At 39.3% G+C, this 25,245-nt stretch overlaps 1 protein-coding gene across 1 annotated transcript; it reads right to left on the minus strand.

Annotated features, from left to right (window-relative positions):
• Positions 1–1,143: 1,143 nt before the first annotated feature.
• Positions 1,144–3,969, minus strand: LOC109179837 (receptor like protein 30-like). The gene has a single exon (XM_019329316.1). The coding sequence runs from the start codon at positions 3,967–3,969 to the stop codon at positions 1,144–1,146; it is 2,826 nt and encodes a 941-aa protein (XP_019184861.1).
• Positions 3,970–25,245: the final 21,276 nt, after the last annotated feature.

Raw genomic sequence — 25,245 nt, forward strand, 5'->3', positions numbered from 1 at the left:
ATCTCATTAAGAATTCCAACATTGGTGCAGTTGATGCCTATCCAATTCTTGCAAATGTTGAACAAAGAACATGATGAGTATTATTGGATAATGTGTTCTTCAACTTCACAAGAGCTCTTCCTTCAATTGTTTTTGAAGTTTCTGTTTCCCAAGAGAGTGAAAAGAGAAGAAGAATATGAATAACAAAAAAGATTATCGAAGAAGAGGACATCATCTTACTATCTTTCTTACTTTCTAACTTCTTAGCTTGTTAAATTAGTTGTTACTTTCAATTTATACAAGTGAGAGTGGGTGATCACTAGATAGTCATCATTGATGGTGGTAGAAAAACAGTGAGATTAAGACAAATTTAGGCCTGCTTTGACCACTTCAACAAACACTTGGCTAACCACTTCAATAAACACTTGAAAAAGTTTGTTATTTTTTAATTTTCTAATGTAATTGTACGTGGTTGCTTTTTGTTATACTCTAATGAAAATCTAACATTTCATACATCTATATATTTAACAGATGGATGTTATATTTATGCTCCTTTAGACTAGGATTTTTATGTTATTTTCTCTTCCTTGTACAATATATCTACATCTACATCTTTATGCATGAATGTAGATTGTTTTCACATCTTATATATATGGTATCAATTAAATGTAATCGAGGCTGAATTATTCTTAAACTTAAATCCAAAAGTATATTTCTAAACTAGCCAACAGGCTTCTTACCAGTGATATTTTGCATTTCATTTCATTCAGTTTGGAAAGAACTTCCTTTCAAAAAAAGATTGGAATGAATTACAAACCACACACCACAACCACACAACCATTAAACTACATCATGATTAGAAAGAAAAAAAAAAAAAAAAAAAAAAAAAAAAAAAAAAACAAATTTCATAAATATCAATAAATTAAAGAAAATAATTACAGAGGATAGTATGATAGAATTTCCTATGCATCTTCCCTTTATGTGTTCTATTTCAAGCAATTTGAGAAGAATTAAACACTACAATCACACAACAATATGTACAACAATAAAAAAGCAATAGAAAAACGACAACTAAAACCACAACCATATATAATAAGAAAAAAACTATGTGCTGCAAGACTGATGATCGATGAATCGCTTCAACTGACTGGTTCTTCTTGATTATTACACTTCGACTTTCACTTCCCCAAGTAGTAACCTTATGAGCCATCCAGGTTTTCCATACTTAAATATGGCATATCCAACAACAATACCAAAGGGTACACCACAGCAATAACCCACAACAACACTTCGCCAACCAAATCCAATCCAAAAATCTTCTGAATCATCCTTCACATCCGGTGCTTTCCCTTCGCCCTTGTCTTGGCACTGCAGCATTAGTGGTAATCCACAAAGAGCTGTGTTTTCCAAATAGGAGTCATTGCTAAATGTGTCAAACTGCAAGCCACGGGGTATAGGTCCAAAAAGATTATTAGAAGAAACATTCAGTATGGCCAGAAATGTCAATGATCTTGGAAGTTGTCTTGGAATCTCACCCACAAGTTTGTTTGATGACAAATCAAGTGACTCAAGAACAGTTAGCTTTTCTAGTAATGATGGAATATTGCCAGTGAGCTGGTTATGGGATAGATTGAGAAACCGAATGAAATGTAGCTTTCCTAAAGATTTAGGAATCTCACTGTGGAAGAAGTTATTAGATAAATCAAGGGCTATCGAGATATCATAATGCACCACTTGAAGCTCCACCCCTTTCCACACTAGGCTTATTGAAGCTTCATAAGATGACAATGTTTCATCATCATTTGCATGCTTCATGGCTTCAAAGTTCTCTATATAATATCTTGGTAAAGGACCACTGAACTCATTGTGTGAGATATCAAATATATGCAACTTTGGGAATGGAAGTGTGGTGTTAGAAGCAAATATTTCACCATAAAGTTGATTAGATCTCAGTATAAGAACACGCAAAGCAGGAAGAGTATCCAACCAATGAGGGAATGAATCACGTAACTTGTTGTTTCCAAGATCAAGAAGTTTAAGATTGCTGCAATTTCTCAAGCCTCTGGGTAATGGCCCTTCCAATTGATTGTCATTCAAATTGAAATACTCCAAGTTGTTTCCCTTTGCGTTGCATACTATTGGAATGGTTCCCTGAAATTGATTTCTAGCTAAATTTATAACCTTAAGTTCCCTACTAAAGCTCTCTAAACACAAAGGTAGTAGACCATGAAAATTGTTGTCGGACATATCAAGAAATCGCAGGGATCTCAAACTACACAACCCAGCATATAACCCATAAATCAAGCTAGAACTTGTTGTTTGATTTATGTCACTTCTATGTGTTGAAGTTGGAAGTATCATGCCTCCAAGTTGGTTTTTAGAAACAAGTAATGTTTCCAGACTTTTCAATTTTCCCAAACATTGTGGAATTGAACCATCCAAGCTGTTGTTTGTTAAATCGAGAATCTCAAGGGAATGAAGATCACATAGGGCATCAGGAATAGTTCTTTGGAGCATGTTGGAGCTGAGAGAAAGATACCTTAGTGAGGTTATGTTTCCCAAGCATTGTGGAATTGGACCTCCCAAACTATTGAGATATAAATCAAGAATATCAAGGGAATGAAGAGTGCATAGGGTTTCAGGAATTTTTCCTTGCAAGGCATTGTAGCCTAGAGTAAGAGATCTAAGTGAGGTTATGTTTCCCAGGCATTGTGGAATTGAACCTCCCAAATTATTGAAGGACAAAAGTAGCTCCTCAAGGGAGCGAAGATTGCAAAGTGTTACAGGAATATTTGTTTGCGCAGTGTTAGAACTGAGAGAAAGATATCTTAATGAAGTTATATTCCCCAAACATCGTGGAAATGGATCTGTCAAACTATTGAAAGACAAATATAGAGTTTCAAGAAAGTGAAGATTGCAAAGTGTTTCTGGAATACTTTCTTGCACCGCGTTGGAATGGAGAGAAAGATGTCTTAATGAGGTTAGATTCCCCAAGCAGTTTGAAACTAGATCACCCAAACAATTGTTATATATATGAAGGGTTTCAAGGGAGTGAAAATTGCATAGTGTTCTATACATATTCCCATGCATTTCACTGGAATCAAGAGAAAGACGCCTTAATGAGGTTAAATTTCCCAGACATTCAGGAATTGGACCACTAAACTTATTGTTAAATAAATAAAGGGTGCTAAGGGAATGAAGATTGCATAGTGTTTCAGGAATATTTCCTTGCAATATATTGGAGCTAAGATGAAGATTGGTTAGCGAGCTTAGATTTCCAATTGTAGGAGATATTGAGCCATAGAAATTGTTTGCACGGAGGTCAAGTTGTTTAAGCTTGGATAGCTTGATTAAACTTGTTGGAATTGGTCCATGGAAAAGATTTCCCCTACAATCAAAAGTTTGAAGGTTGCTCATATTGGAGAAAAGTGAATCAGGAATTTCACCCGTGAAAGAATTGAAATATAAGGAAAGGGAAGTAAGGTGTTGAAGGTGGGCTATTTGGGAGGGAATTGTACCATCAAGATTGTTAAATCCAAGGTTCAAGAACTGAAGATTACTTAATTTTCCTATCTCTGGAGGTATAAAATTTACCAAACGGTTCAACCTGAGGTCCAAGAAAACTAGTTGGGAAAGGTTAGCAATGGAATAAGGAATTGGTCCAAAGAAACTGTTATTATAGAGACTAAAATGATTGAGGTTTGGAAATGAAAGGAAATCAAAGCTTTCAAGTGTACCTGAGAGGCTGAAATTATCCAACTTTATCTTATAAACATCTCCGCCATTGTTGCAGCTAATGCCACTCCAATTCCAGCAGATGTTTTCAAGATTAGCAATGGACCATGAATGAAGATTATGAGTATTCAATAAGGTGTTCTTCCACATCACAAGTGATCTTCCCTCCTCCGTTGTTTCTGATGTTGTCTCCAAAGATTGTGAAAAGAAAAGAAGAATATGAATAACAAAACAGAGCAATATTTGAGAAGCCATCTTTTAGATGTTTTGTTGGGATGGTGTGAATGTGTATAATGTATCCTATCCTATTTATATAAGTGGCATTGGCATTATAATTCATCATTGCTGAAAGTCTTGAATTTTGAAATATGAAGATAACATGAACATCACCATTATACATTAATGTATAATCTCTAAATTTCCTTTCTATACTTTTCAATTTTTTTGAAAGGATACTTTTCAATTTTAATTAGTCAGGGAAGATCGATAGACTAAAATTCATTGAATCTCTCTTTTTCTACTAGTCAATTTGAATTATTAGTCAGAGAAGACGGCTAAACTAGAATTCTTCTCCCAAGTAATATAATGCTTCATACTCCGGTGTTGTTTTAGATTTATTTATCAAGTTTTACTACATAGACTCCCAAAATTCTACTTCCTCATTTATATTCTCTGAAGTGGTAAATCAGGATTGGTTATTTTCATCATGTGGGTTCACAGGGCGTTTGGTTGAAGGGATTTTAAATTCCTTTCCCACATAATTCCCACCTAATTTCAAAGGACACAAAATTCCCTTGTTTGGTTGAAAGGAATTGCAATTTCATGGAATTGCAATTCCCCTATTTTCATGGAATTAAAATCCCATGTCCCCCTGGTATTTTAATTCTTGAGATTTTAGGAAAAAAAAAAAAAGATAGTGATGAGTCAAAATTACCTCTCCCTTTTTTAACTTAAAATTAATGATCGACAACAACAATGGACATTTTGGACTTTATACTACTTATTTCCTTTCAATTCCCATGTATACCAAACATTGGAATTGAAATTTCCAATAATTTTATTCATGTAAACCAAACATTGGAATTTAAATTTTCACTTTATTCCCAGTAATTCATCTCCCATGGAATTGCAAATCTTTTCCCACGTAATTCCCCCTCTCCAACCAAACGCTGGTGGGAAAGGCGCAGGTTGTTCTTCAGCCATGAAGATTATACACAAAGAAGAAGAGAAAAAAAAAAATTTAAAATGCTCCGATACCATGATGAGATTTAATAGTGGAATAGAAAAAGAGTTTTCATTCAAAGAACTCACCATCATAGAATGATACAATTAAGACAATAAATAGTAGCCTATACAAACTACTTGTAACTTTTATTAAGCAAAACAAGTTAACAAAAAAACAAAAGAATAGGTTCAAACTAAAATTTTAAATTATATTGTTTAGTAAATTGTTGGTGATAATGAACCAAAATCGATTTAATATTGTAAAATAATATTTATATATACACACACAAGTATATAAAATATTATTTGATATTTTATCCGTAATATATATATACACACAAATATATATAAACGGACCCAAAGGTTATAAATATATATATATATATATATATATATATATATATATATATATATATATATATATATATACGAGAAAGATATACCAATATATATCAACCAGAAATTGGAACTAATAATCCTCAGATTATAAGTCCAATCCAACGTATATATCAAAAGAGGGAGAACGGATTTTTGCTTAAAAGCATAATCCAACAACAAGAAAGAAGGAGAGGAAGGAAGAAATGTACGAGTTAGGTGAGATGCCTTTCTTTCCTTAAAACCTTATTTGTCACCTCCCAAAAGTGCTAGGAGCGTTGTGGCCTAGGTCTCCCAGGATAAAACGTACAACGGTTCGACGTTTGAGCACCCAAACGAACGAACCTAGCGAACAAGAGCGCGGGCAAAACACAGCTTCAAGAATGGAGTAGAAGCAGAAGTATTTTGAGGCTTGGAAAAATTATTTTCTTGTGTGTTCTTCTTACTTTTTTCCTTAGAAAAATTCTGCTGCACTCTACCCCTTCTTATATAGGGAATGAGGAGTGAATAGCCTTTATTATGGCATTTAGAGGCATCCCTACAACTCTTGTAACATCAACCATTAACATGGGTGTTAATTCAAAAATTAAAATTGAAATTAAGTCAAAAATTAATTCCATAACAGCTGAATTAAATCCCAACAGTCACAAACAAGGGTTTCAGGCCGAACTTTCGGCCTAAGTAGTAGTTTCGCAATAGTTATGCTGTGCAACCGAATGTACCATGCGCATGGTGCATACGGTTCAAAACGACGTCGTTTTGATTAAAAACGCGCGTCCCACTTAAAAAAAAAATATCAGGTTCGACTCTCAGCAATAGCATTATTGTGGATATATAGTTATGAAATTCTGGATATATAGTTATGAAATTGTGGTTATATAGTTATGAATTTATGGATATTTAGTTCATTCATTGTGGATATTTAGTTCAATCATATATTGTGGATATTTAGTTCATTCATTGTGGATTTTTACTTCATTCATTCATTCATTGTGGATTTTTACTTCATTCATTCATTCATTGTGGATTTTTACTTCATTCATTCACTGTGGATATATAGTTATGAAATTATGGATATATAGTTATGAAATTATGGATATATAGTTATGAAATTGTGGATATTTAGTTCATTCATTGTGGATATTTAGTTCAATCATATATTGTGGATATTTAGTTCAATCATATATTGTGGATTTTTACTTCATTCATTCATTCATTGTGGATTTTTACTTTATTCATTCATTCATTGTGGATTTTTACTTCATTCATTCACTGTGGATATATAGTTACGAAATTATGGATATATAGTTATGAAATTATGGATATATAGTTATGAAATTGTGGATATATAAAAATGCTATTGCCGGGAATCGAACCTGATTTCTTCTTTAAGTGGGACGCGCGTTTTTTTAACCAAAACGGCGCCGTTTTGCAACCGGTTGCACAGCATAATTTGCGGTAGTTTCGGCCACGAAACATTATATTGTTTCATATTTCGTGGCCCACGAAACAATTGTTTCATTTTCGTGGAGGCCAAGGTGGCCACCCCGAAACTTGAAACAATTGTTTCATTTTCGTGGTGGCCACCCCGAAACTGTGAAACAAATTTCACCAGTTTTCGAAATTGCATAAGGCCTGCCAATTTTTGATCTCAAACTGGGATTTGATTTGCACCCCCTGCGCACGAGAGAGAGAGCCTCTATGCTATACAATTCAATAAGCTTAAAAAGAGCTCATGTATAAATAGTGGGGCAAATCCTCTTCCCAAATCAATGTGGGACAAAAGCTCACTTTTTCCCTTCTTTTTCCAACTCAAATGGGTCTACTTTGAGAATCAATATCTCATTCACCCATTATCCGTTTTGAGCGTACAATATATCAATCTCTTCGTCTCACTACGAAGAACCCGAATCCACTTTGACCTGACCCAAATCGGAAGTGGACCCCACTGATAATTTTACCACAAAATAGCCACTTAATAAGCCATTTTATGCCATTTTAAGCTATTTTTTCCAACAATCCCCCACATGAATGAAAATTGATTTTCAGGGTATTTTGAAATCGGAAACAAACTGTGTTCAACGGTCGATCCCTGCATAGGATAGGTAGGGATCACTATACCCTTTGAACCTTCCCTTGTGAAGACATGTTTACTCTACTAGCTGTACGGTAGAACGCGATGTCTTTGAACCGACTGCCGTTTGTGTAGACGATGACATATCTCACACAGGAACCTCCCAACCATGCTATGTTCTCATGAGTATGCCCATTTTGGTCGTGGGTCACCGTCCTGGTTCTGCAAGAGTTTATGAAGAATTGTGCCCATCAATTCTCCTTTGAAGCGACCCTCACTTCTCTCTCACATAGGTGATTCTTTTCCGAGTATTCCGCATACTCACACATGTCAACCGACATTCGAATCATTAAAGCACCAACGTGCTAGCCTTGTGCGGGAGTCACGGTTTCTAACGAGGAGTGGTAGGAAGTCCGAGACCCCCACAGTGACACGCTTCGTTCCATAATTTAGTTGTCCCATTGAACCTAGGTGCTAGCTAGGTTGGGTATCCACTATAGAACTTTTAGTCCAAGGGCTTTAGATCCATTCCTCGTTCCAATTTCTCCACAACCATTTGCTTACCCTCGGGTTAGCGAGTTAGCGGCCGCTACGTTATCTTTTGACAACACGTAGTCAATAAAGATAACCCCTGTTGTGAGAAATTGTTTAATGGTATTATGTCAACGACTTATAAGTCTAGACTTACCATTCCACATCTAACTCTGTACTTAACCAATTTTGGCTTGACTATCGCAAAGCACACAAATTGGAGGTACGAGTTTACCACTAGGAACATTCTTGAAAAATGGCATAGCCAGTCGACCTACTCGCTCGCGACACGAGTCTAAGGCTCTCAGCTTAGATCCCGTCGGATCTTAGCTATCACAAATCGTTTCAAGAATTTCCATCCAACCGACTGCACTTGCCTACGCAAAGATGTAGCCTTTGACGGATTTATCATCCTTTGATATCCTGTTAACGTGCTATACTTTCCAAGTACAGCTATATATCTACACGTAGTGCAGTCCAAAGTCACGAGCATACCTTAAGTATCTCATAACTGCTATTGCCTTCTAGTGCGCAACACTAGGGCTATTCGTATGTCTACCAAGTTCATTAACCGCAAAGGCAATGTTCGGCCTTGTACAACCCATTTGATACAATTAAACTACCAATAATCTGAATGTATTCTCCCTGAGAAGTACAATCTTCGTGATTATTGGCTAGTTGTCCATTAGTATCTAACTATGTCCAAGCCATTTGATTATCATCCTTCACAAGGATTCAATCAACACAATGAGATTGGCTTACCACGAGACCATACGGTCTTCTCTCAATTTTTAATCCCGAGGATTAAATCTGCCAGCCTCATATCCTTCATGTCAAATCTCAAATTTAACATGTTCTTGGTAGAATTGATCCGGTGATCATTACTACCCACGTTGAGTTTATCGTGTATAGACAAATAGTGATAGCCTCGTCTATTGTACGCATTACATAGACATTTATCACATTTGTTTATACTAAACTCGTGACACATTATTGTATGATCAAAACCTACATGCCAAATACTAAGGTAATTGTTTCAAACCATACAATGATCTCACAAATTACACACTTTCTTTCCATAGCGCGGAACCACAAAACCCTCGGGTTGTTCCATGTCTATTAAGAAAGCGATACATCCATTTCGATAAACTTCCAAGTCTCGCTAAACAGCTCTTGGGAAGTATCATCCTAATGGATTTCATTCTCATCACAAGAGAATATATATTGAAGTAATTGTGGCACTTGCGTCGCATGTAATCTAAATTTACAAGCCCGGCCATTTTACTTCAATATAACTAACCGATTTTATCTTCCGACTAGTGATCCACTTAGGATCCCGAGGTTTTACAACCTGGAGGAAGAACGACCAGTTCTAAGTATGATTCTCTAAGATAGAATCTTTTTTTTTTTTAGAATAACTGGAAGGGAAAAACCCAAAAGAATACAATCAGAGGCTGTCAACTTGGCGCCAGATAGGCATACCAAATCTATCTTCTTCTATGATCTGAGCAATCTCATCTGTTACACTACTAATGATCTTAAGTCCTAGGGTGGAGCCGGCTGATTTTGCTAGGTGGTCAGCAGCAGTATTCTGTTCTCTTGATACATGCATCACTACCCAGTTTGTAATGCTTGTAAGTTCTTGTTTGCATGCATGGATTATGTTACTTGCAATCGTGTCCAGCATCCCACCCTCATTGATGCCCTTTACAATGGTCATAGAGTCGCTCTCAAAGCAAACTTCTTTTAGTCCAAGAGAAGAAGCTAATTGTATACCTTTCAACAATGCCCAGGCTTCGGCCACTTCGATCGAACCGGCCCCAATTGTATAAGTGAAGCCTTTAATCCAGCTACCTTGATCATCCCTAATTAGGCCTCCACATCTCGCTTGCTTAGTAGTGGGGTTGTAGCAGCCATCTATGTTTACCTTAACCCACCCATGTGGGGGTTTAGACCATTTAATAAGCCTCCAGCTGCGTACAGAATTCCCTGCGTTCACCTGGCTGCTTCTATTGAAAGCCTCATTAATTTCTCTGACTTGTCTTTGAATCCAATATACTTTTTGGGAGACTCCCATCTCTTTACCATTAAAAATCCTATCATTTCTCCATTTCCATAGCCACCAAATGGTAGTGGCGAAGGTGATTTTGTGGCTGTGGCTACGCCTATTGCAGTTCCAACCCTCTAGTCTTGCATCGAACCAATCCAGGAATGACATTCCTTGCGTTGTATTAGCCATGTTAGGAATAAGTGCCGTCCAGATTTGCCTAGCTTTGGGACAGCACCTTAAAATATGCTCTGTAGATTCTATTGTGATGTAACACAAGTCGCACTTGTCGCTAGCAGAAAATCCTCTGTTAGCTCTATTTTCATTGGACATGATCCTGTTATGCCTCGCAAGCCATAAGAAGATCTGGATCCTGCTCGGAATTTTCAGCTTCCAAATATTGGTCCAATGGCGTTCTTCGGGATGGGCATGTGAGTTGCTCAGAAGAGCATAAGTTGATGATATAGAGAATTCCCCAGACGAGCTGGGGCCCCAACCATTAAAGTTATCTAACTCTTCCTCTTCTAAAATAATGAAAGCCGCTAGCTTCTGTATGATATGGTGTGGCAGAAGATCCATTATTTCCTCCCACTTCCAACCATAAGAGGCAACCCAGTAATCTGCCACTCTGGCGTATAAGATTGGTAGTGGAAGGGATACTGACAAGTAATTAACCAATGGTTGTTGCTCGATCCAAGGTTCCATCCAGAAAAGAGTTCTTCTGCCATTCCTTACAATCTTCTTATTCCCTTTCACAAGTATTGGGACTGCTCCCAAGATTCCTTTCCATGCGTTAGACATGAGAGTCTTTGGTTGCCATGTGTTGGGGTCGAGACTCTGGACATTATATTTGGCCTTCATAAACTGTATCCAAAGGCCCTCTTCACCCATTTGGATCCTCCATCCAAGCTTAATCATAAATGCTATATTCATAAGTTCTAATTTCCTTATTCCTAGACCTCCAGACCCAATTTCCTTTGTAACAGTTTCCCAAGCCACCAGATTGCATTTCCTACTTCCAGCATCACCTCCCCACAAAAAATTCCGAGCTAGTTTTTCAATCCACCTGATTACCCCTAAAGGGATAGCCATAGACTGCATTGTATACGTTGGAATCGCAGAGAGCACTGATTGCACAAGAACTCTTCTACCTGCCAAGGAGAGAGTCTTCATTTTCCAGCCTGCTAGCCTTCCTTGAACTTTATCCATTAGATCCTGGAACGTTTCCTTCTTAAGTCTACCATGATGAGAAGGGACCCCCAAGTATCTTCCCAGGTTCTCCGTGGTTGGAATATTAAGGAGATCTGATATTGCGCATTTATCTTCGGCAGAGGTGTTTCTTGAGAAGTAGATAGATGACTTGTGAAAATTCACTCTTTGTCCTGAGCTATCACAAAAGGATTCAAGGCACTGTTTAATTACCGTTGCTTGTTGCAGAGATGCCTCCCCAAACAGCACCATATCATCCGCAAAGAGAAGATGAGAGGCGCATGGACCATTCCTGGATAATCTGATTCCCTTCCACCATCCTCCTTCCACTTTCTCAGTGATTAAGTGGCTAAGCCGTTCTATACATAGTACAAAGATAAGCGATGAAATAGGATCACCTTGTCGATCACCTTCCTCAATAAATTTCCATGAAAGCCTATCATAGGCCTTTTCAAGGTCTATCTTTAGGATCATCGAACCAAATCTCCCTTTCCTGTGGCTAACTGAGTTCAGCACTTCTTGGTAGGCAACAATATTGTCCACTATCTGTCTTCCGGGAACGAAGCTTGATTGGTTGGGGCCAACAAGTTTTTGGATTGACAGCTTAAGTCTAGTGGTTAGAGTCTTGGATATTACCTTATAAGACACATTACAAAGGCTAATAGGCCGCAGCTGTTTCACATTCTCGGGGCATTGAACTTTTGGGATCAAGGTTACGATCGTGTCATTACACCCCTCCGGAAGATACCCTAAGTTGAAGAAGTCCAGTACGTAATTAGTCAGCTTGTCTCCCACCACTGTCCATAGTCGTTGATAGAAATCGGCATGGTAGCCGTCGGGCCCGGGAGCTTTAAAGGGTGACATGTCAAAGCAGGCTTGTTTAATTTCCTGCGCAATGAAAGGAGCATTTATATAGTCCCAAACTGCTGGTTCAAGGGCTGGGAAAGATCTTCTCCACAACGTTTGGCTGTGCTGCCCCACATCATCTGAAAAAAGGTTTATAAAGTAGTCAGTGACATGGTTTAGGATGGCTTCGTCTGATGTTAGCCATTCGTCTAGATTATTCTTTAATCGAGTTATCCTAGAGTTGCTTCTCCTGGCTGCTGCAGCAGCGTGGTAGAATCTTGTGTTTCGTTCGCCAGAGGTTATCCAATCCTCGCGTGATTTTTGGAACCAATAGAGTTCTTCCTGGTTCAAGATCTCTTCTAACTCTTTTTGAAGCTTAGTGTTCAATCGGAATAAGTCTGATCTTGGCCGATTTGCAATGGCTAATTGGACACCTTCAATTCTTGCTAGTACTCTTTTCTTCCTTTTGAAAATGTTCCCAAAGGTATTATGGTTCCAATTCTGAAGCTCATATGCTAAACTCCTTTTGGCTTGCTCCAGATCCTCATCTGCTTTCCAATTATTCTTCACGAAAGATGAAAAGTCGGGGTGGAGAGACCATGCCGCATTATATTTAAAACTACTCGGGCCCCTGGAAGTATGATTTCCGGTAGTTCTAATAAGAAGAGGGGTATGATCGGAGCAGACCATGGGCAGGTGTGTTACATAAGCGTCTGGAAATTGCACCCTCCACTCCGCATTGCAGAGTGCGCGATCGAGTCTAGCTGCCTTGAAGGATGTAGAGCTCACACCTCTGCACCAAGTAAATTGGGGGCCTTCAAAACCAAGATCTACTAGTCCCTCGTCAAAAATCCATTTTCTGAAACCTGCACAACGAGAAGCCGAGAAGTTAGTACTGCTGGAAATTTCCTCCCTAGAAAGCACCGAATTATAATCTCCTACTGTTAACCAAGCTCCCTGAAAATTCAATCTTTCCTGAGACAAATCTGTGAAAAGATGTCTTCTTAGTGCATAGTCAGGGCTACCATATACAAAGGAGATATACCAAGGCTGTAAGAAAGCCTCTGCGACTCTTATTAAAACAAATTGGGGGTGGGTATAGGAGACTTCAACCACAATGTTAAACCTCCAGAATACCCATATTCCCCCTGAGAAGCCAAATGCTTCTACCCTCAACCAGTTGTCATACCCAATATCAAAGCAGATCTCATTAGCCTGTTCTCCGGAGACTTTTGGCTCGAGGAGACACATAACACATGGTTTATACTCACGTATATAGAATTTGAGGGTACGGCGAAACACTCGGGATGTCGCCCCTTGACAATTCCATACTAGAACATTCATTAACAAAAATTAAGAGAAAGGGAGTGCTCAATTGAGCGACGGGGGTCCTGCAGCCATTCCAGGCAAGCTCGTATTCGAAGGTACTTCCTCCATAGTGTCTTTTGGTGTGTCACAATCAAAGAAGTCAGCTCCATCTTCTTGAGGCCCATCAAAGTTGTGTTTAGTTGTAATGCGGAGAGCTGGGATTCCAGGATCAATCTGCCGATGATTCACGACAGACCTTGAGACTGGTTGTCCTCTTACGGAACCCCTTACCAGAGTATGTTCCTCCTGTGCTGCTGCTTTGCGAGGAGTAGAAGATCTTCCCCTCTGTTCTTGGGGTGTCGAATGGTTTGTTCTAATACCCGAGAGCCGGCGTGTGGGAGAGAGAATTCCAATGTGGTCACCATTTGCCTGAGCTGTTTCTGTCGGGGCCTTCCCAGCCAAGACACTACCTGACGTACTTCCAAACTCCATAGTGGATCTTTCAGGGGAGTTTGAGGCGTTCCTAGTCACGCGATAGGTCGCAGAATGGTGCGGTCTTGACTCAACTCTCTGTGAGTTTGGTGGAGGGCGGTTAATGCACTGTGCATTTGGTTGTGGATCTGTCATTGTGGCCTTCTCAGTTGGCCTTTGGTTATCAATATTCCCATCTGGCGCAGTCTCCTCTTGGTTCTCATCGTTCAAAACACTCAAAGGACCAAATCTGGAGTTAGACCTCTGGACATTAGGGCCTTTAGCCGGATGACCTTGGGTCTTATCTAAAGTTGGTTGCTTGTGGGGGCTTCCGCCGTTTCTCCTAGGGGGTCGTCGATCCTTTCTTGTCACAAGCATCCATGAACCAAATCTTTCCTTTAGATGAGCCTTGGGTGGAGTCTTCTGACAAGCTGAGTCTGTTTCATGTGACCGATCACTCGCCGATTTGTTGCATGTTTCCTCCTCCATGTTCTCTGGGTTGGAGTCATTCTCTGGTTGCAAATCTTGATTACAAGAATCGGCCCTGTGACCATACTTACCACATTTGAAGCAGATGAGATGAATGCCCTCGTATTCAATTGGGTATTCCTCATCTTCAATTGTAAATTTAGCTAATAGCTGCTTAGTTATATCAATTTCCACACAAATGCGGGCAAATTTACCTCGAGAAGTAAGGCTGGTCGTGTCGTCTATCTTGACGGTCTTTCCGATCATATCCCCCAATTTTATTAGAGTATCCTCGTCAAAATATTCGATCGGGATGTCGGGAAGGCGAACCCACGCACAGATTTTCTGAGTCTTGTTTGTCTGAGGCCTAAAGTTTGGCTTCCATTGCTGCACAACTAAGTAATGATCTTGAATCATCCAAGGCCCTTCGCATCTAGCGATTTCGTAGTCTCTCTGGAGTTCGAATCGTGCCAGGAAATAGTCATGCTCTAAGTCAATCAACTCCAACTGTCCTTCCGGTTTCCAGAGTGAGCGTAGCTGGCGAATCAAGAAATTGTACCCAACTTTCTTACCCCATAGATGGATTATGAGTGTTTTCCGCCATGGCCTCCTGATCCTAATCTTCTCTTCCTTAGTTAGTCTGATTCTTGGGCACTCAGGATCTTCTTGCTCGTCGGCACTCTCATCATCCGATGTGTCCTCCTCCAATCCTTGATGTCATCCATCTTGTATGTCATGAATTTGCGCAGGCTTAGCTTATAGCTTGCTGGCATCGGTGGGTTCATGCATGCCGGCTGAGTGCCCTCCGTCGGCGATGTCAAGACTTCTGTAGCTTCCTCTGTAGTGGGATTCGCGCTTGATAACGGCGGAAAATCTGAGATTGTAAACTTTGGGGGAGTAGCCGCCGGAGATTCAACCTGTTGTCGGGTTCTTTTTGTTTTCTTTGTCCATCTTTCAAGTAAGTCTAGCTCCTCCGGTGACCGATTGGTCGCCACCGGGCGAACTTCTCCAGAGAGCGTTTCCGCTTCGACTTCCATCTGGATCTATTGATCTCACTCTAAGATAGAATCTACTTCACTCTTAATAGCCTCTCTCAGGTTGGTCCATTCGTAAAAGTCAACACTTCTACATACGTTCGAGGCTCGTTTTCTAACAACCGTGTCAGAAAATCCAAATTGTTTTCTAGTAAACAAGTTAGAATATGCGCGTCACATTCTAGCATGTACGTCAGGAAATCTGGACCACATGATTTTTCAATCTTAGCTCTCTTGCTACGTCTAGCTTTGAGCCCGGGTTCTCTTTCATACCCTTCAACCATAGCTACGTCAATAGTTCATTTCAACGTGCTAGGTCCTTTTTGTTGAACCTTCTCAGAAATGCATCTTCTAAAGAAAACGATGAATTTCTTGATTCAATTTACTGTGTTCTTATGTACGTCCAGAACGTAGGACTCGTGTACTAAGAACCAAAATGCCTTTGGCAAGACACCCCCACATTTCAGGCATTCGTAGGAAAACATCCTACGTATCCACAATTCGTAAGAATTTCATGCGGGTAATCTTATTTAAAAGGTACTTACTCGTCCAAAGTATTGCCTCACCCCCCACATGCCTTGAGGTAGACCCGAACTTATCAACGTCTTGATATTTTACGTTCGGCAATAACGTTCGATTGAGGTGAATACCGTGTCGTACGCTCGAGTACGATACTAACGCTTGTGTCGAAATCACCCATAGGTGTTTCATATTCACTACATCAATCGTTCATAACCGCATTAATCCACGATTAATTTGGTTTTTTTTTTCCTTTTAATTCTTATAAAGAATAAACATGTGTTACTCGTTAACACATCTCGTAGAGGCTAACAGATTAGCCTTTACAAATCCATTCGGTTTTTGACCGAAAGGCCAAGACCACGAATTAATGCTTCCGATGTTGAAGCACGAATCAGTGCTTAGTAGTTAAGCACGGAACATGATACACAAAGCACGAATCATTGCTGCCAAACTGACGCACCGATTCCAAAGCAATCTCTATTGCTTTAAATTATAAACTCATAGCAACATTCGGTTGCCTAATTTATAATTCCAGTGCTACCTAGCACAAGGATTATTAGTTAATTACACAATTAACCAAACCTCCTTTCGTGCTAGTCACATAGCACTTTTTACAACGCTAAATTTAATTAGCCACATACAAAAGGTTTAAGCTAAGTAGATTAGCATTAAGACCAATCATAATCTAGCACCTTTATTGATATCACCAAAGCACCAAATGCTTAAGTTTTCAACACCTAAAGGTGCAGCCACCAAGTGGCCGAAAGTGCCTAATTAAGCACTCTACCTAGTGCTTAATAGCACTGTTGCAGTGTTTTAATTTGCACTTCAAAGTGCCAAATTAAATTGCACTCTCCATTGGTGCTACAAAAGCACTATTCACCAAGACACAATTTGTCTCAAAATAAATATACTAGTATAATTTAGAATTTTTGATCAAGTCAATTATAACATAATTAACAAGATTAAATCAACCAAATTTCCCACTAGTTGAATCAAACTCATATAATCGTTCTTAGAATATTATATAAAATATTCAACACTTGAGTTGTGACGCTCACGATTATATAGTTATCACAATTTTTGACAAATTGATCCTTGAAATCCTTATCGTTCTACATGAACCTGAACCGAAGTTCTTTACGGGATTTCAAACATGTAACACGCTTGTTACATTTCGTTCCGGCCGTTAAGCCATTTTAGCATTTTCCACATAATGCTCCGTGATGCACCACGCACCCATATTGAACCTTTTATATATTAAAAATATTACACAAGAATATTTCAAAATATACAAAGTTCAATACCCACAAATGGAACAATTCATTTTATTCAACAATAAAATGTATCACAAGGATACTACAACATTTATTCAAAATAAATAAATAGGAAAATTACATTGGAAACACATTTCCTTATTCCTATCTCGTAGTGATCCTTCAACCCGTGTGCCTTGTTCCATTTTCCAATCGTCCACTCCACGAAGGGTGGTCCATAGCGCACATCGGGGGTACCTCGGTTGTGACCTCACTCGTCCAACCATCCACATGTTTTGAACATAGCGAAATTGTCCTCAACCTTTTCACCAGGATGACGATTCGCTTCATAGTGGCATTTCTCCTTATTCTCGTAATCTTCTTGAAAGCTAAGCTTCCGCTTGAGTTTCCTTCGATTACGGTTGAAGTCATTTGTAACACTACCATAGTCCTCAGACCATGTAGTCATTACACCATCATAGGATCCTTCATGGCTTTTAGCCGATCCACTAGACAACACAATAGGTACCAATTGTGTGTCACCAGCCACAGGTCTACCGGATCGTGAACCAAAGTTCTCCGGAGCACCATCGTGTGTTTTTGTAACTCCCATGGAAATATTATTTCCAACGTTGCCGTCGTCAACCGGCATCACAGAATGTGCAACATCGTTGCCGTTCCGATCATTTGAATGTGCACATCCGGCAACATTCACGGTTCCAATACTCTTGGAATCCATCGACTTGTTCATTATCAAAAAATAAATAAGGTTTTAAGATTGTTGGTGATAATGAACCAAAATCAATATAATATCGTAAAATAATATTTATATATACACACACAAGTATATAAAATATTATTTGATATTTTATCCGTAATATATATATACACACAAATATATATAAACGGACCCAAAGGTTATACACATACATATATATATATATATATATATATATATATATATATATATATATATATATATATATCTACGAGAAAGATATACCAATATATATCAACCAGAAATTGGAACTAATAATCCTCAGATTATAAGTCCAATCCAACGTATATATCAAAAGAGGGAGAACGGATTTTTGCTTAAAAGCATAATCCAACAACAAGAAAGAAGGAGAGGAAGGAAGAAATGTACGAGTTAGGTGAGATGCCTTTCTTTCCTTAAAACCTTATTTGTCACCTCCCAAAAGTGCTAGGTGCGTTGTGGCCTAGGTCTCCCAGGATAAAACGTACAACGGTTCGACGTTTGAGCACCCAAACGAACTAACCCGGCGAACAAGAGCGCGGGCAAAACACAGCTTCAAGAATGGAGTAGAAGCAGAAGTATTTTGAGGCTTGGAAAAATTGTTTTCTTGTGTGTTCTTCTTACTTTTTTCCTTAGAAAAATTCTGCTGCACTCTACCCCTTCTTATATAGGGAATGAGGAGTGAATAGCCTTTATTATGGCATTTAGAGGCATCCCTACAACTCCCTTGTAACATCAACCATTAACATGGGTGTTAATTCAAAAATTAAAATTGAAATTAAATCCATAACAGCTGAATTAAATCCCAACAGTCACAAACAAGAGTTTCAAGCCAAACTTTCGTCCTAAGTAATAGTTTCGGCCTGCATTATATTGTTTCATATTTCGTGGAGGCCAAGGTGGCCCATGAAACAATTGTGCCAATTTTTGATCTCAAACTGAGATTTGATTTGCACCCCCTGCGCACGAGAGAGAGGGCCTCTATGCTATACAATTCAATAAGCTTAAAAAGAGCTCATGTATAAATAGTGAGGCAAATCCTCTTCCCAAATCAATGTGAGACAAAAGCTCACTTTTTCCCTTCTTTTTCCAACTCAAATGGGTCTACTTTGAGAATCAATATCTCATTCACCATTATCCGTTTTGAGCGTACAATATATCAATCTCTTCGTCTCACTACGAAGAACCCGAATCCACTTTGACCCGACCCAAATCGGAAGTGGACCCCACTGATAATTGTACCACAAAATAGCCACTTAATATGCCATTTTATGCCATTTTAAGCTATTTTTTCCAACATAAATTAATATGACAAGACCCATACGCATAATATTATGAATAAATAAAAACCACATCACATGTGACAGGATAATTGGATAATTAACCCTACTGAACTTGGACTCAACTTGTGCACTTGTGGTCTAACTCGAAGCAGTCAAAGCAATTAAGATGGTCAAATATTAACAGTCAAGAGCTAAGCATAGAGCAAGTGGAATAGTTATACTTAATACAGAGTCAATGCACTTATTAGGGTGCATAACAATTATTAAGGAGTTATTTAGGGCAGTTTTTGTACTTATGGAGCCGTTGCACTTATTAAATTATGATTATAGTATAAATATTAAGCTCTTGTGATAGCATGGGGGACACGGTCAATCTTCTACTCAAGCTCTTAGCAATATTACTTGTCTCTGTTTACTAATACAAATACTCTCCGGTAACATTATTACTGTCATTGGTACTTTCATTGAGAGCCTTAGATCACCTCTCAAGCAGGCTATCACATACATATTTGTTCTCATCAACAAAATTTGAACAATGGCACGATCTAGATCAAGCATCTCCCATGGTTCCCACAACGTGAGTCTCAATGGCAACGCTAGCGGACACGCTTAACAGATAAACTCATGTGATCTACGCGACCAACTCAACAACAGTTGTATCGAAGGGCGACAAGACCCCGAAACACCAGTTTAGCCTGTGAACCTCTAGGCCAACACATATATAGTACTTAATTTTAGTCATCCGTCAACAAAGCTATTTTAATGGCATTAAGCATGAGATCAATTTTGTCCCACAATCTTCTCAATAACATAATTGTTAGTGTTTTTATTTTGTTCAAAAACCCCCAACATATAATTGGCAATATTATTATGACAAACTAAGATAGGGTTTAGCTTGGTGTCTGTTTACTCCTACAGAAGACTGATTGATCAGGTTCATCAACAGACGTACTGACACTGAAGATCTGATAAAGGGAGATGTTTCCAAAATGCTGAACGCGGTTTGAGAAGACAGTTTTGGAAAGAATATCAGCGGATCTGTTTTGGAAGGTATGGACCGAATCTTTAAGATTGCATTCTTCACAAATTGTCCTACCATCTACAATCAAAGATATTTTTGGAGAGTGTTCTTACCAAGGAAGTATAAGTATCCTCATTCGGTCAAGAATTAGGGTTACGAGTTTAAGCAGACAAAAACTCTCCATGCTACACAGAAACACATATCTTTGATTATCATGTCTCTTCTCAAGATAATAAGTTCTTGGTGATTATGATGAAGACGAGAAGAATTAACGTTGCTTCAACGAAAGGACGCGAAGATCACTCAGTTGTGGGAACAACGTGGGACTGTGTCATTGAAGCGGACTGCATCAGAGTTAGCTCTCCAATTGAAGGAATATCGTTGGACTTCTGCATGCGTGGCTCTTCGACTTCAACAATCCACTAAACCTTTGTAGACTGGGTACGTACCTTGTGTGGGGCACTTGGGTGAGAGTGTTGTTTCTCTACCTTTGTACATTGGATTATGAGTTAGTGGATTGGACGCCTCGGTGATCGTCCCCCAGATGTAGATACACACTGTATCGAACTGGGTAAACATCGTATGTGTTGATTTATTATCTGTGCTAGTTTCCCTCTCTAAACTAATCTGCAATCTAACTAACTGACTGACAATTCACATCTCTGAATCAGTCAGTCCAGTACATCAGTCGATTATCTCTACTGAGGAAATGCAAAATTATAATAATAGACAATTCATCGCCAACCGTTCTCCAGATTTCTAGCACGCAAACCACAATAGATTTTGACACCGCCATCATACCTACCCCTGTTTTCCGTGCTTTCATCAATAACATAGTTGAAATCATCTACTGTTAGAACAAAGAGGAGATGGTATGTTGAATAGACCGAAATGTCAGCATGTTTAATGCCATTTAAACATATTTGTTAATGAAGGAAAAAAATTAGTCGTGTCACAATAATGTTAGAACAGACTAAGTGTAATAACACTTATAAATTTAGGACAAAAAAGAATTAATTCTATTTTTAAGTAAGTTACCATGATATCATTTGTTGGTCGATTACATACCATATATAATGCTTGTGGTTTTCATTTATGGACCGGATATGTGATTTAAAAGGAACAAGTTGAAATGTCATTTATATAAATAGGCAGTGGTAGTGCCACTTATTTTTGAACTCAATGGTTACTCTACTTTGAAGACTTTATGACTACAAATAATTTCATTTTTTTCATCTTCAATTTGTTCCTCTTAAACTTCACAGCTCTCTGTTTTTTTCATTTTTCACAGAAATGCATGCCCATGTTTAATTGTCTTTTATTATATTATTTTTTTCTTTTTATAATAATGTTATTATTGATCATCATTAACATAAATCTAATACTTTGTTTTATTTGTACTAGTTATCTAATCTAATATTTTACTTGACGACCAAAATATTATGGAGTAATATATTATCCCTTCACTTTGTCCTTTGTGAATTTTTTATTCACCCTAAACTAAATTCTAACTTGTCAAGTAGCTTGTAACTCAACGGCACAACTATGACATTCCCAAATGAGTGGTCACATATGCAAAAGAAAAGAATGAAATTTAATTTAACTTTTTTTACAAAAAAAAAAGGGGATACCCATACAATCTATGCCTACAACGAGGCTTGAAACCTAGACCTCCCATATAGGGGAGCAATCCAATACCAGTGAACCACAAGCCACTTAATAATGAAATTTAATTTTAACACATATAATATTGAGTCTCTGCATTTCATTTTTTTTTTGTCTATACTTTTTGTTATTTTGCAATATGATATCTGCTAAACTAAAATTCTAACTTGGATATTCTGAAGGATGGAGGCGACAGCAGCAGGTGGTGAGATCGCTGGCTTGGTGGAGCAGTGGAACGAACTCGTTCTGGAGGAGGAAGAAGCTACGATGATTCCGGCCGAGGAGGAGGAGGGTAAGGCGGAGCAGGCCGTAGAGGAGGAGGAAATTTGGGTTTTGATCGGGCGTTTTCTAACGGAGAAGGCGATCAAAGTTGAATTCATGCGCCAAGTTCTTGCTTCTGTTTGGCAACCGGTGCGTGGTGTGCAGGTGACGGAGGTGCAACCGAAGTTGTTTATGTTCGTTTTCTATCATTACACGGATATGCAGTATGTGTTGGAGGGGGGTCCGTGGGCGTTCCAGAATCACACGCTTGTTTGCAAGCAACTTCCGCCAGGTGCAATTCCAACGGAGGTTACTCTGAATACGGTGGAATTATGGGTTCAATGTTATGACTTGCCGTTTGGTTACACTTCGGATAAAATTCTTGAGCAGGTTGGGAATTTTTTGGGGAAGTTCATTAAGCTGGATGATCGTTTTCTTGATGCACCTTGGCTAACGTATTATCGGATACGTGTTGCAATCCCGGTGGACAAACCGATAAAACGAAGGATGAGAATGATGAAACGTGATAAGACATATTGCTGGATCAACTTCAAGTATGAGAGGTTACATACTTTTTGTTTCTATTGTGGAATGATGGGGCATGCTTATAGATTCTGTCTGAAGGCTAGGAACTCGACTGTGCCGGTGGATCAGTTCCCGTATAACGACGGTTTGAGGGCAGGGGGAGTGCGTGGGCCGAGGGAGATAGGAGACTCTTGGTTGGTGCCGTTGGGGGGAAAACCGAAGGGGAGTGGCTCGCTTGCTATGGGGAGGGGTACGGGTAATGAGGGAGGGGGTGGCAGTTTGGAGGGTGAGGGCGGTTTGGTGGAGGAGGGTGGTGTGGAAGGGGGACGGGCTGTGCAGGCAGTAATGAAGAGGAGAAGGGGAATGAATGGGGGAGGAAGGGGGAATCGGGTGAGTGGGGGAATGGAGGAGGAGGGGGATGTAGCAATGACGGATGTCCAAAAAAACTTGCAGATAGCGGGTACTGCGGCGCAGACCCGCCCGAACCAATGAGTACTTTGAGCTGGAACTGCCGTGGCTTGGGTAATCCACGGACAGTTCGGGAAATTGAGGACATGGTGTCCCGTAAGAAACCTGACTTTGTATTTCTAATAGAGACCAAGGTTAACCGAGATCATGCAGAACGTCTTCGGGTTAAGCTTGGGTTTGATGGTCTGTTTAATGTTGATAATTCTGGTTTGAGTGGAGGCTTGGCATTGTTATGGAGGACAAATGATACAGCGAGTTTAATAGGTTATTCTGATAATCATATAGACATTGAAGTGAGTATGCCGGGATTTGATAAATGGAGGATGACTGGTTTCTATGGCTTCTCGAAACATCCACAGAGAAGGGAATCATGGAATCTTATTCGTTCATTAGCAGGAAAATCTGATCTACCGTGGGTAATCGTTGGAGATTTTAATGATCTCTTATATCAGTATGAGAAGCGAGGTGGAAACCCCCATCCGGACAGTTTATTATGGGGTTTTGGAGAGACAATTGAAGAGTGTGGATTGACACAACTACCGATGTCTAGATATCCCTTTACTTGGGAGAAGGGAAAGGGAACACCAAACTGGATTGAGGAAAGATTGGATAAGGTATTGGCCACTCAGGATTGGAGAGAGTTGATAGCCGACGCAAGTGTGCAGAATATTTTAACCAGAAAATCAGATCACTTAGCTCTTTTCCTTGGGATTCTCAATCTTCGGGAAAGGAGGGGTGGCCTGAGAAGAGGGTTTAGATTTGAGATGGCGTGGCTACATGATGAAGGATGTCGAGCGGTGGTGGAAAAATCATGGGGTGAAGGGAGAAGTAGGGGATTTCAGGAGTGTGTCACATTATGTGGTGAACGATTAACACGCTGGGGTGGAGACCGATTCCACAAATTTGGTGAAAAAATATTGTGCTTGCGGAAAGAACAGTTGCGCCTAAGAGGATGTACGGATCCAGTGTCTCTAGCTGAGTTTCAGAGATTGGAAGAATGCTTGACACGTGTTGAATTGCAGGAGGATACATATTGGAGGCAGAGGGCCAAACAGCATTGGCTCAAGGATGCGGATGCAAACACCAGGTTTTACCACAGGTATGCTTCTCATCGTAAGAAAAAGAATGCTATTGTAACACCCCGTGTTACGATCCCTCAACCCGGAATTAATTATGAAATTAATTCCGCCAAAAACAATTAAAAAGGAATTTAATCCCCATTAGTTGATTGATATGACCCACGGTGGATCATGGACCCTTGTCCAAATCCAAAGGACCCTTGTCCAAATCCAAAGCCAAATATATATACCCTATAGGTCCAATAAGTATAGTGTAGCCCAAGCCCAAACATACTTAACCTTGACCCACCTAAACCAAGAAACCTAATCCTAATAATAATAATAATAATAATAATAATAATAATATATTATTATTATTATTATTATACAAAGATGAAGTAGGATACGTATATACGTATGAGAATATGTATATATATATATATATATATATATATATATATATATATATAGTACATACATATACACCCAATCCTATACGAACAAACATACGTATATGTATACAATTATATATATATATATATATATATATATATATATATATACGTACGTAACCCCCCTCCCTTCGCATCTCTCTCTCTCTCTCTCTCTCGACGTAAGAAGAAACAAACCATACAACCACAATCCAGATCCCTTGTCCCTCTCTCCCTCCCGGCGGCGAACTTCTCCGACCAAAGCTACGGCGATCCCGGGGAGCACTCCGAACACCCTTTGTCCTGGCAAAGTAGTAAAGCAACGAAGGCGGACATCGACGGCGGGATTGGCAGAAGAAAACGACGAGAGGAGGGCAGGCGATGCACTTCCCGGAAACCACCCGCTGTCGCCTTTGTCAGGAAGCAAAGGCAAACGTCGCTCCTTCGACGGTAGCAACGGCAATCCATGATGATGGAGGTAAGGTGTCGATACTGCCATAATAGTGGATATCTGGGATGGGGAGCGTAAGGCGTGCGTAGCGACCATCACGTACTGTAATGGTGATGAGAACGGATGAAGATGATGGCGTGGCGGCACAGTAAAAGAATAATAAATCCGGCCTTAGTATTAAGAAGTTACGGTGGTGAGATGGTAGGGGCGTTAGTAGCGTGAGAGGAATGTCTAGCGTTCGAACCC

Source organism: Ipomoea nil, unplaced genomic scaffold (genome assembly GCF_001879475.1).
Source record: "Ipomoea nil cultivar Tokyo-kokei standard unplaced genomic scaffold, Asagao_1.1 scaffold0980, whole genome shotgun sequence".
Classification (NCBI taxonomy): Eukaryota; Viridiplantae; Streptophyta; class Magnoliopsida; order Solanales; family Convolvulaceae; genus Ipomoea; species Ipomoea nil.